At 40.2% G+C, this 13,208-nt stretch overlaps 2 protein-coding genes across 20 annotated transcripts in view; both read right to left on the bottom strand.

The window, feature by feature from the left end:
* The window catches only part of ZC3H11A (zinc finger CCCH-type containing 11A), a 43,365-nt gene extending 31,068 nt beyond the window's left edge, over nucleotides 1-12,297 (bottom strand). The window contains exons 1-4 of one of the 19 annotated variants that reach the window (XM_030302970.2): nucleotides 12,127-12,281; nucleotides 11,571-11,632; nucleotides 6,226-6,279; nucleotides 4,742-4,801 (exon numbers count right to left, since the gene is read on the bottom strand). The gene's annotated coding sequence lies outside the window, so the exon portion shown is untranslated. Of the gene's footprint in view, nucleotides 1-4,741; nucleotides 6,280-11,324; nucleotides 12,072-12,126 lie in introns of those variants that run through there. The other 18 variants (XM_030302954.1, XM_030302956.1, XM_030302958.1 and 15 more) reach the window with 18 other exon arrangements.
* On the bottom strand, nucleotides 5,759-11,318 carry ZBED6 (zinc finger BED-type containing 6). Its single transcript, XM_032591832.1, has one exon. It carries the CDS (start codon nucleotides 10,391-10,393, stop codon nucleotides 7,451-7,453), a length of 2,943 nt encoding a protein of 980 aa, XP_032447723.1. The 5' UTR covers nucleotides 10,394-11,318; the 3' UTR covers nucleotides 5,759-7,450.
* Nucleotides 12,298-13,208: the final 911 nt, after the last annotated feature.

Here is a 13,208-nt window from a genome sequence, read left to right as displayed (position 1 = left end):
ACAAAGGGGTGCCTGGGTGGCTCAGTCAGTTAAGTGTCAGACTTCTGATTTCGGCTCATGTCATGATCTCACAGCTGGTGGGATTGAACCCCGTGTCAGGCTCTGTGCTGACAGTGCAGAGCCTGCTTGGGATCCTCTCTCCCTCTCTCTCTGCCCCTCCCCTACTCAAGTACACAGGCTCTGTCTCACAAAAAAAATACGTATTTTTTTTTAAATGGGCAAAAGATCTAGAAAGACAGTTCACCAAAGATACACAGATGGCAAATAAACACACAAAAAAATGGTCAACATCATACATCATTAGGGAATTGCAAATTCCTTTTAGAATGGTGAAAATCCAGAACACTGACAGCACTAAATGTCGGTGAAGATGAAGCAACAGGAAGTTTGGAAGAACATAGACCAAACTATTAACAGTAGTTACCACCAGGGTGATTGGCAGGATTACAGGCGGCTATTTATTATATTTTATTTTATGCTCATAAGAACATTAAATTTTCTAATACAATGCAACACAGACATAATAAAAAATTTAAGTCTGTCCTAACTGGCCTGCCCATCACAGATCCACTACAGAATTGGACAAGGATTGGACCCTTCATAGCACCTCACTGATCCACTAGTAGGATTCCCCTGACCCTAAACACGGGGAGTGCATTCTGTAATAGCACGTACACCAAAAGGTAATTTAAAACACTACCTCAAATGGGATCAAGTCTCTAAGGGATATCCAAATAATTACAATGATACATATACAAAAAGAGAAAGTATTAATGAGACAAGAATAAAAACGTTTTACAAAAGAAAAAAATTTTCGAAAGGAAAATAAAAGGTTCAGGGGTCAATTTCATTCCTGAAAACATCCCAATCAAACAAAATGGTACTTAAGAAGTAATAGCAAAACAGCATGAATTGTTGCAAATTACAGTGGTTTTTGTTTGTTTTAGTTAGGCTCTGCAAAACTCCCTCACAGGGGCACAGAGCACGGAGACTGAACGTTGAGTAGATGGGCACTGCCTTACTAATGTTTCAACAGAACAGTTCCTTCATATATCTGTTTTACACACTGAACTTCTGTAACTTTCACTAGGGGGAAAAAAAAGAATATAACCGCTATTCAAGAAAACAGCCCAAAACAAAACAAAAGCCATCTCCAGAGATTAAAAAAACAAAACTTATCAGCACTACCCCAACTTTGCAAGGACCTAAAACCAAGATGCACACTGATAAATTTCTTAAGTTTTAAAAGAAAAAAAACTTTTCATGATGCCAAGAAAAACCTGGTTACTTTTCAATAGTGAAAGGAAGCCAAGAGGAGTAACTCTCCTATCCTACTCCTGAATTAATGTAGGAAAAAGAAATTCTTTTAAAATCTTCATGCTAAGGACACAGCTTGATACAAATGAATATATTGCTATGAAACAGAGGAGAAGCAAAAGAAAGTGCAAAAAATAAGAAAACGCAAATTTCTAGCCTCTTCCCCCAAGATTTCAAAAGAAGAACAGGAAGCAGAATAAACACTGATGAAAAACACAACTCAATTGTACAGTATCACCGTCAGGATATCTTCCAGAATGCGGAAAGACATCAACACAAGAAAATGTATATAACATGGAAATAATTCCAGGAGATTAAATTTCTATACAATGGAAGATCTTAAAAAAAAAAAAAAAGAATGGAATTGGTAGAGATAATGATAAAATACAGTAAAATTTCCCTACACTGAATAAACATGAGTTTTTTTTTTTTTGAACCTGAGTCTGTAAATTAAAAGGGGTTCATCAAATGCCAGGCAGAAAATTTCCTTAAAGACATCTCTACTGGGGCTCCCAGCTAGCTCAGTCAGTGAAGTGTGCGACTCTTGATTTCAGGGTTGTGAGTTCAAGCTCCACGCTGGGTGTACAGATTGCTTAAAAAAAACTTAAAGATATCTCTACTGTACCAGAGATAAGCTGAAAATGTCAAATTCCAAGGAGTGAAGATAGAATCACACAGATTTCTAGGAAAAAGCAGACTGACAACAAAGAAAATCAGACTTATGACATCATCTGAATCTCTAAATGACGAAAGACAAAATGCTATGCACCAGAATTTAAAAGGAAGATTATGACCTTAGATATGTCCTTTCAAAGTACATTTCAAGATCTCGGGACTTGGAAGTTTTAGATAGTAAGTCTCCAAAAGTAAGGAGCCTGCTTGGATTCTCTCTCTGTTCCTCCCCTACTCGTGCTCTTTCTCTCTCAAAATAAACAAACGTTAAAAAGAAAAGAAAAAACAACAAGACTTATTGCTATTACAGATGTGAAATAGAACATTTAAATGTAACATTCCCAAACAAGTGAATGTAAGATCCACAGAATTCAAGCAAGTCCATGGATAAATGTGACTTATGAAAAAAATGGCATTTGAAATTTAAAAAACTTTGGCCTCCCATTTGAAAAAAAAACAACAACAAAAAAACCTTCTGCTTTATACAAAAAGGTTCCAGGGTAATAAAAGCAAAGAGAGCAAAGAGGCTTTAGCTCGCTAATTAAAGCTCTATACTAATAAAGATTCTAAATTGATAACTGTGCTCGGCAAAAAGGACAGCTGCCCAGTTTATGGGACGGAGAGGCAATGCCACATTAGTATAATCCCTAGATTACATTTTTGGTTTTGAAGTTCCTATTTAAGTTCCAATTAGTCAATGAACAGTGTTTCATGTATACAAAAGTGATTCAACACTTCCATACGTCACCCAGTGCTCATCCCAAGTGCACTCCTTAATTCCCATCACCTATTTCATCCATTCCCCCACCCATCAGTTTGTTCTCTATAGTTAAGAGTCGGTTTCTTGATTTGTCTCTCTTCCCACCTTTGTTTTGTTTCTTAAATTCCACGAGTAAAATCACGTGGTATTTGTCTTTCTCTAATTTTCCCTAGCATAATACTCTCTAGCTCCATCCATGTTGTTGCAAATGGCCAAGATTTCATTCTTTCTTATGGTTGAATAATATTCCATTGTATACATTTACCACATCTTCTTCATCCATTCATCAATCAATGGACACTTGGGCTGTTTCCATAATTTGGCTATTGCAGATAATGCTGCAATGAACATTAGGGTGCATGTGTCCCTTTCAACTACTATTTTTGTGTTCTCTGGGTAAATATCTAGTAGTGTGATCGCTGGATCATAGGGTAGTTCTAGATTACATTATTAATATAAAAAATATAACCAAGCATTGGAAAATAAATGCATGGTATTTTTAAAAAAAATGTTTATTTACTTTTGAAAGAGAAAGAAAGCAAGTCCGAGCGAGCAAGGGCAGGGCAGAGAGAGGAGACAGAGGATCTGAAGCAGGCTCTACACTATCAGCATAGAGCCCAGTGTGGGGCTCGAACTCACAGACCATGAGATCATGACCTGAACTGAAGTCAGACAGTTAACCAGCCGCCAGGTGCCCCTAAATGAGTGATATGTTTTTAATAGGCTCAGGTTGGGCCGGGAGTAGGGGTGGGGGGGGAACTTTCCTAGCATCACCATAGTTAAAAGGATATATCAAGAACTTTTAGGGGCGCCTGGGTGGCTCAGCCGGTTGGGCGGCCGACTTCGGTTCAGGTCATGATCTCACACTCCGTGAGTTCGAGCCCCGCATCGGGCTCTGTGCTGACAGCTCAGAGCCTGTTTCAGATTCTGTGCCTCCTTCTCTCTCTGACCCTCCCCTGTTCATGCTCTGTCTCTGTCTCAAAAATAAATAAACATTAAAAAAAAAAAAAAAAAGAACTTTTACAAATTCAAAAAACATCTTTATTCACGTAAACTAGTACACCCTCTTTAGAGAATTGTATTAATTCACATCTGAAAACTGTTTTTAGGGAAAGAGTTTACACAGATGTGTGTACAGGGCCATTAATTGGATGGACGGTTATTATTTTTTTTAATGGCAAAGCCCCAAATGTCTATCAGTGAGAGATATTAAACTACAGCACTTACATATAAAAGAACACTATCACGTCATTAAAAAAACAGATGAGGCAGATCTACGTGCAGGGACATGGAACTATGTCATGATAAACTACAGATGGTGTTTTTGAGAGAGAGAGAGAGAAAGCACTCGCACAAGCTGGGGAAGGGGAGGGGGAGAGAGAGAGAGAATCTCAAGCAGGCTCCATACCCAGTGCAGAGCCAGATGAAGGGCTTGATCTCACCATGAGATCATGACCTGAGCTGAAATCAAGAGTCCAATGCTTAACTGACTGAGCCACCCAGGCACCCTTTGATAGTGCTTTATTAAAAACAAAATGTAATGTTTATTTTATTTTTGAGAAACAGTGCATGCGTGGGGAAGGGGCAGAGAGGGAGATACAGAATCTGAAACAGGCCCCAAGCTGAGCCATCAGCACAGAGCCCACAGCGGGGCTCGAACTTGGAACGGCCAGATGGGAGACACAGGCCGAAGCTGGATGCTTAACCGACAGAGCCACCCAGGCGCCCCTGATAGTGCTTTTTTAAGAGGACATGGAATCACCTCTTACTATTAGGTGGTATATTGTTTTTACTTTTTTAATAATGTGCATGTATTATCAAAAAAGGAGGCGGGGGAGTTTTTCCATCCCCAAACCAAAAGCTTGTAAATAATTACAAGAAAAAAATGGCTTGACAATGGCTTTTTAATTTCTTACTGACCCAGGAAAATTATGCCTTAAATTACAAAAATGTTCACTCCCTTAATAAGAAAAACCCCATTCCCACACTTACATTAGCTGCTTGCTCTCAACAGGAACCTCTGTGTCTTCACTGAGTTCCAATCTATTACGCCTGTAGGTCGAACCAACACTCAATCCATGAATTAATAATAATGAGGCAGAAAGAATTTTCCTCCTCACATTGCCAAGGAAACCTCTCAGCCACAATTCAAACACAGGAGGTGTTTTTAAAACATCTCCCAACTACTGGGAGATTAAGTCCATTTGAATAACCTTTGTCAGACTGGAGACAGCTAGGGTTAGTTATCTCCTCAAAAACAAAAACAAAAACAAAAAACCAACAAAAAGAGAGTTCATTTAAAGATGAACTTGAGATTCAAAAGATTATTGGGAAAAAAAAAATCCATCTTCCATAGCCGAACAATATAATTTAAAAAGAAAGAAGAAAAAGAAAAAAGAAAAAGAACACCAAAATTCAATAAGATCCAATTTCTGGTCTTCAAGATTTCTTCACCTATTAAGAAAAAAACAGAAACCTTCCCCCATCTTTATTATCTGTATAATAAAAGCATACTTGTATGAAAAAATATAGTGTTTTATGTATATAATATACATATACATACATACTAACTGGCTTATACACACACACACACATATACACAAATGTGTAGAAATAAAACATTTGGGTAAGTTTTCCCTTTTAAAATACACTATAAAAGCCTTCAGATTTGGGTTCATTATAAAAATAGTGAACTTACTCTTATACCAAAGTATCATGATGTGTACCAATATGTTACACTAAATTTCGCCCAGCCCACAGAGTAAACATGAAGGGAGATCCTTACACATGTATCAATGTGTATAATACTAATACGGATGTATGTACATCATTATCAGCTTTATCATCTTCAGGGAGTGTTTAACCAAAAAAGATAGAAACGTATAGTTATCGAGTAACTACAGAGTGGTGCAGCAAGCTGTAGAAGGCAGAGCAGCATTATAGCCATCCTGAACTGGGACTGTCAAAATACAGAAAGCTTCTATCCACGGGAAGACTTTTTTTTTCTTCTTTTACAGCAACACCAGTGTCACTGGCATGACATTCAATATTGGCCCTGCAAAGGCTTGCTTATGCAGCCCGGTTTCATTTTTTTTTTTCTTTTTTTCTTTTTTTTTTTTTTTTTTTTACAAATGATGGCTACAACTAAAGACTTTGTAATTATTCATTTACTCCAGTTAGTAAAAGGGTAAACTTTGGGAGTTGAAATTTCATTGCACAATGGTACATTTACCATTTAAGAATTTAAAAAAAAAAACAAAAACAAAAACAAAAAAAACAAAAAAACCCCAAAAACAAAAAAAGAACAATTTTGATACAGAGAAATGAGTTCTAAATTTTGAAACCAGCCCCGTAACAAAGCAATTTTGATTCTCATGTAATAACTACTACATAGTTTCTAGGCTAAATCTTGCCAAATACTATCCAAGACAAAACTAAAATCAAAACTTAAAAAAAAGTGGACACCTTTTACTCACACTTAATACTAGTCAATTTTCCAGGAAATTTTTGGGCAGGGAATATCCCCAAATCTAAAATGAAAAAAAGGAAAAATTGGGATCTTACATTAGTTATTCAGTCTGAAACTTGTAATAGACTTTCACTAAAAGTCATCATTCTCTGGCCTCCCACTCAACCACAGAAACATACTTTGAGAGTGGAAAGGGACTTTAAAGGTCACTGAGATCAATTCTCTTATTTTACCAGTGAGGCAGTGATTCCTAACACCTGAAAATACTGAATGCTTATGTTTAGCTAAGATTAAAAGCCAAAAACCAATCTCACAGTTAAGAATACAGTATTATGGATCATTCAGCATATATATTTTAAGACACTTAAGATCACTTACAATGAGAAACATTCTTTGGGACACGGACACTGCATTTGTCAAAAGTATCCTCCTGGAGCTTTTATTCCAATTCCCATTCAATCTTTCTCAATTTCTGTAAACCTATTATGTCATTTGCCCGTATGTGTAAAAAGTACCCATACAATCTTTATTTTATTGTCTTCCCACTATTTTATAAAGCTTAAAAAAGGCAACTCAAAGACTAAAAGTAATTTTAGTAATTTTTCCCAATTGTTTTCTAATGTTCCCCTTTTACTTAGATCCAATCCCTAAATATAAAGGGTAACTCTATCACACTCAGTAAGTTGAAATTGTAAAGCTGACCAGTATGAGGAGGCAATTAGAAATTTCCAAATTTCGTGAGTTTTGTTTTTGCCAACTTGTAAGTATGGATGAGGGTTATTAAAGGAACAGAAAAATGGGAGAGACGGGGAGGAATACCAGCTTAGTATGTTTTCCCTTCAATTTCATTGGTTTCAGAGAAATCAAATTTCCCATGATGGGAGAAATTTTTTTTTACTTAAAACCAATTACAATTCAATCTACCAGCCAGAAATAGCCTAAAGCCTTTCAATGCTGCACTATATTTTTTAAGTTAAAAAATACCTTTTCTCTCTTAATTGGTATAAACAAAATTTCAAGTGACAGCTATATTGAGTTACTACTGTGAAATTTTTAATCTTCACTTTGTCAACATTACCTCTGAGGAATTTTCAGCACTCTTTGTGTTTTCAGGTTTCCCCAGATGTGTGTATTAAGAATAATTAGTGTAACTATGTTTAACAACTATAGCAATTAGGATACAGTAACATAGCAACAAGTTGCCCATTTCAAATGGAAAAAGGAAAAAGAAATTAAGGTAATATTTCTTTTTCATTGCTTTGAATAACTTCATTCCCAGGATCCCAGCTCAGAACCAATGTAGAATAATCATAGTTAACATTTTTCAAGTTCATTTTCAAAAACATCAGCTGTTCTATATTGTCAAAGTCCAGGCTCATGATCTGTTTTGGATGAAACTGGCTATTTGCAGTAAAGATACATTCAGATTGCCAACTACACATGGGGCAGCTTAGATACTGAATGGCAACTTGGGTCAAAGCTGGCCATATGCTCACCTTCCTCTGCCAGTAAATCAAAGGGTCACCACCTCCTGAGATCTCTGAATACTTCTCTTTGAAGTATTCATCCACTACTGCTATGGCAGAAGGAAACATGAAGCTTTTGCTTCCAATGGCAACATTATCTGCAGCTGAGCTATCAAAAGACCCTGAACTGGAGGTGCCTTCTCTTATAGATGAGGTAAACGAATCAGCTCCTACGATGCCTGAGGGACCAGAAGCATCTGAAGTCGCAATATGGCAGACCTCTGAAGATTCCATATAGTTGCAAACTTCTTCTGCAAGGATCTGCTTGTAAGTTTCTAAATCAGCACCTTGAGGGAAAAAGTCTTCCAAACTGTTTTTAAAGCAAGGGTCTAACAAAGCAGCCAAGATACAAGGCTTGGATTTGAGCATGGCGCTCAGGAGGGAATCAGTTTCAAGTTTCAGAGATAAACTGTCCACCAGATTGAGTGCCTGAGTAATACCTCTTATTTGAAAATCTTCTCTGAGTTTCTGCAGAGAAAGAAGTAGATGATGGATTAGGGGTAGCACCTGATTCAATCCTGTGGTCCTGACACTCACTTTCTGGGTGGCCTCCTCAAATGGTTTCAGAATATCGCAAACGTAAGTCATTAGAGTCCACTGAAGGGAGGTGAGCACAACTCCACTGGCTCTGCCAAGGCTATGGTGAACTGAATAGCAATGCTCCAAGAGCCATTTTAACATATAAAAGGTAGAAATCCAATGGCCAGTTTCATCCTGCTTCAAATTCTTCCACGGGAGTTGGTGATCGTTTTGGAACTCTTGCAGTATCTGACGGGCTTTGACTGAATGACTAAAATGATGACAGGTTTTCCTAGCAGCTACTAACATATTCTCAATGCTTTTGTGCTCACAGAAGAAGTCCTGAATGACTATATTTAAACAATGCAGGAAGCACGGCACATGGGTAAAACCACCATCTTTGATTGCATGTACCACATTAGAAGAATTGTCAGAAACAATGAAGCTAGGAATGAGGAAATTAGGAGAAAGCCACAGACCAATCTGGTCATTTAGTTCTTGTAAAATGTTGGTTATCAAACAGTCTTTGGCCAAACCTGTCACACAAAGTACTGCCCACTTTCTAAAATTGGGGGTCCTGCCATTACTAGAAGGTGCAGTTTCCAAAGAGACCCAGTGTACAGTCACAATGAAATAGTCCGTGGATGGGTCGTGGGTCCAGATGTCCACAGTCAAGTGGATCTTTTGGCTTTGAACATTCTCCAAAGTTAAGAAAATTTTTTCTCTGACCCAATCATACAATTGAGGTACAGCCTTCGTGAAAAAGTAAGTCTCAGATGGTAATCTATAGTCGGGGGCCACAATCTGCATGAACCTCTGAAAGGCTGGGGTTGAGAAGTAGTTGTAAGGATGCATATCCTCCACAATCATCTGAATAATTGCCTGACTTATTTGACTTGAGACTGAATTTTCGGAATATGTTGTCTCTCTCTCCTGTGCATGGGTCAGAGTGTCTTGCTCTGCAACAGGATTAGGACTCTCAGATCTTCTACTATTTTCCACCTCTAATACAGGAGGTTCGTCTGAATCAGAGTCACTAAGGTCCTCGGCTGTTAAACTGTGGCTGCCTGTAGACTTCTCTCCATGCAGAGGATCGCTTAAGAGATCATTTCTCTCAGTCTCAGTCTCATCTAATCCATTCCCAACCGCACCACTGTCTTTGTTGGCAACGGCCCAATGGATGGGATGTGTGGCCTGCAAGTGTCGTTGAAGCGTTGAAGTTCCCAAGTGAGAACCTGGCCTACCCCGGCTCACGCTCCGTTTACATATATTACACACAGCTCTTGAGATGTGCTGAGGATCAGTATAAAAAAAATTCCAAACCGCAGATGTCTTGGCTCTTGTCCCGGGAATTAAGGCATGCTTGACAATGTTACTTTTGATGAGAAATCTCCCTCTTTCTGCCCTCAGGGCATCAGATACCGATTTATCACGTTTCTTACCCATTCTGTTTTCATCTAATGGATCAGTAGAGATATATTCAAAGCTTCCACTGCTTCCAGCAGAAGAGGGAGATAAAGGCACATCCAAAGGAAAATCCTCCTCCCCACTAGTGACTCCAAATTTGTTGGCCCTGGTCCAGTGAGGTGAATGCCTTGCCTGCAGATGTCGTTGTAGAGTAGATGTCCCCAGATGGCTGCCTGGTTTACCCCTGCTGACACTTTTTTCACAGAGGTTACAAATAGCTCGCCAGGTATACTGGGGGTCAACGTGAAAGAAGTGCCACACGATGGAGGTCTTGGCTCTGGTGCTGGGTAGGTAGATCTGTTTCTCTATATTGCTCTCGAAAAGACTTTCTTCATCCTGCTCATGGGCACTGGAAGCTAATAAAGCAGGCGCATCCGCAACAGGCCTCCCAGATGCCAAATCCTTACTAAACTTTTTTGCAAGGAGCAATTTTTTTCTTCGCCTTTTCCCCTTAATCCGTAAACCCTTCTTCCTTTTCTTTTTAGCAGGCAATTTTGCCTCTTTATCCATTCCTTCGGCCACCATCTTCCCCTCTACCACATCATCTTCATCTGTGTTAGAATTAATAGGAACACATCCCAGAATCCCAGCACCGCTAAAAGTGCTGCATCTTCGGCCAGGAGAGAGCGAGGAAACTGGTGCGCTTAAGGTACATACACTCATTCTCTTTATGTCTCCAAAATTCGTACCAGAATCTCTTAGTGGGTTTATCACTCAAGCAGAAATACAGCTGTTCCTCTCTAATCGCATTACCTTGTCTCCAATTTCTATGGGGAATCAAATTCCCTTTGGAACAATGACTTCCAAGCCAGGTTATTTTTGGAAGAAAAGTGACAGCAATGGAGAACATTCCCAAACTCTTTCTTATAGGGCTTTATGATCCCTTCCAGCTTCTGAGTTCTGAATCTGAATTCAAACAGTTCAATCTCTTCGTGTTACAGAAAAAAGGAACTGAGGGCCACCTTCCCAGAGTCATAGAGTTAGTAGCAGCTAGAAGCCAGGTCTTCCAAATCCCAGGTCCATGTTCTCTCTGGTTCATCAAGAACTATCTCTGCTTGAAATGCCTTCAGCTTTTAAAATGTGTATTTTTAGGATGCGTCATGGTTGCAACATCAATTTCCCTTAGTTCTGAAATTATTTAATTTCAGGAAACCTCACTTAAACAAAAACATAGTGCATCATTCAACATTCATCATTTAGGACTGTGATTTGACAATACAACCCAAAAAGTCAAATCCGGGAAATATAAAGCAAACTCCACATACTGGTCATTAACAGCATACGCTAATTGAGCCCTTTCAGCTCTAAATAACAATAATTCAATTTTTAAAAATGCGGGTGGCTAAAAAAAGGGATTTGGGAGTATAAATTTGTAAGGTTCACAAGCTGCATTTTCAATTTACTGTTTGTATCAAGAGTTAATCCAAATTTCGTTCTGCCACATTTTTAGACTGGGGAAGCTTTAATGCCTGTAAAGGAATAACTCACGAGTTGAACTCTATGGGAGCAGCAAGAACTGAAATCTGAGCTGTAAACCACTTTCATTGCTTTTCGGTTGATCCCTCCCCTTCCCCCAATACCTACATACATTTACCCTAAAAAGCATCGCTATCACTAGTTCCACAGCCTCCTTCTCAAGGTCCAGAACCAAGGCCTGCAAGATGTCAACAACATGGGCCTTCCCCATAGGAATCCGCACCGATTATGGGAGCTTAGGGGGTGTTCTTCATTACGGTTTCATCAATCCTACAAGGAGAACGGAAGTGTCCCTGTTGTTCTTGACTCCGATGCGGAGGGCTGGGGTGGGAGTTAATTAAGGTAAGGAAGGGGTGTAGGATACCGGATTAAGGTCGGTGGCTTTCTGTATGTGGAGTTTGAGAGTGTCTCCCAAGTAGTGGGACCCTGGAGAGGAATGAGAGTAGGTAAATTCAGCTCCTGGCACTCAGTTTGATTTAGGCAGTGGGGGACCGCTAAACTGGGGAAACTGTTGTCGCGAAGAAAGCGATCTAGTGTCAGTTCTCTCTTCGGGAGTCGGGAACAAGCCGGCTTTCCGGGGCTGCGGCGGGCTCCTACGGTTTCGCCAACACCGGATGTGGGGGAGGGGAGAAAGGTTGTTGGGAAAGGAGCAGGCGCCGTGGGGGTGGGGTGCAGCGGATGGGGGTGGGGTGGACGGGAACTGTGAGCGGGAGCCCGAGGCTCCCAGCTCGCCCCGGCGAGGGCGGCGGGCCGGAGGTGGGGGAAGGGGGGGGTCGTTACGGCGGGGCCAAAGGACCCGCTCTGACTTCCCGGGCTAGGCCGCAACCCGGGGGCGAGGGGAGGCCGCGGCCACTCCCCTCGCCCTCTCCCCCACCTCCCCTGCCCCGAGCCACCGGGAATCAAAAAACGGGTCTAGTTACCAGAGAACAGAAACTTTACCGAACCGCCGACACTGTCCCCGACTCCCGCTTGCTGCCACGTCTTTCTTCTTTCTTAGCCGCTACCGCCCGCCGTCCTCACAGCAGCAACACCAGCAGAAATCCAAGACTGCCAGCGTCAAAGATGGCGCCTGGCTACAGGCTCAGCTCTAGGACCCGGCCAGTAAAAGTGCCAGCACGACGCAAAGAGAAAGCATTCTGGGAGATGTAGTTTCCTCTGTGAGGCGAGGCTTAAGATGGCTTCCCCGAGTCGCAGGGTCACGTGAGAGGGGAGGCGCTAGGACGCGGGGTAACTTCTCTGGCGAGGAACGCGTTTCAGGAACTTACGGGTTTCTTGAAACCGTCTTTGGTTTAAAAAAAAAAGTTTTTCTTTTCATTTTTAATTCAGTGAGGTAATAAGCGCGAAAGCCGCGAGACCCATTTCTATAGACAGTAGGCCCTCAGTATATTCTTACCAAAGAATTTGCTTCATGAATAAACCGCCTCAACCGTGTATAGTTTTAATTTAGAAATAAACTACTTGCCCCACGCAGCGTGGAAGCATCTGTGCATTTATTTTTGTTTGAAGAGGTGAAATTGAGTTTGGATGGGTTTCTTTATGTTTTTATATTGAAAAAAATAATTCATGCTCATTACAAAGTTCATGACGGTTGGAGTATGGAAAGGGAAAAAACATCTGGCCACTTCATTATTAACATTATCCTTTACTTTCCAATTTGAATGTGTTTACCTTTTTTTCTCTGATTATAAAAGAAATACATATGAGTCCTTTTTAAAATTTTTAAATAACACAGAACTGTAGAACGTTTAACTCAACATTAATTTCATTCCTGCAAAGTCATCTCTCACTAATTTAGCATATATTCTAACGCTTTTGTGTGCAAATATATCTAAATCCATTACTCTTGATACAGTAGGAGCCTAAGATCCCCTCTGGGTTGGTGGCTCAACAGAACTTCCTTCGATGGCAACATTTTACCAAACTTGGGTAAAGGATACAGTGCTGCTACTAAGAAAGCGTGCGTTTGACAGTAAAGCGGTTGGGACTGCAGGCACCTTTTATT

The sequence above is a fragment of the Lynx canadensis genome, chromosome F1, assembly GCF_007474595.2.
Source record: "Lynx canadensis isolate LIC74 chromosome F1, mLynCan4.pri.v2, whole genome shotgun sequence".
Lineage (NCBI taxonomy): Eukaryota > Metazoa > Chordata > Mammalia > Carnivora > Felidae > Lynx > Lynx canadensis.
The sequence above is the reverse complement of the archived record's forward strand: the minus strand, read 5'-3'. Positions and strand labels throughout refer to the sequence as shown.

Excerpts from the sequence above, each read along its gene's own strand:
- ZBED6 (XM_032591832.1), bottom strand. The coding sequence starts at position 10,393 with ATGAGTGTATGTACCTTAAGCGCACCAGTTTCCTCGCTCTCTCCTGGC.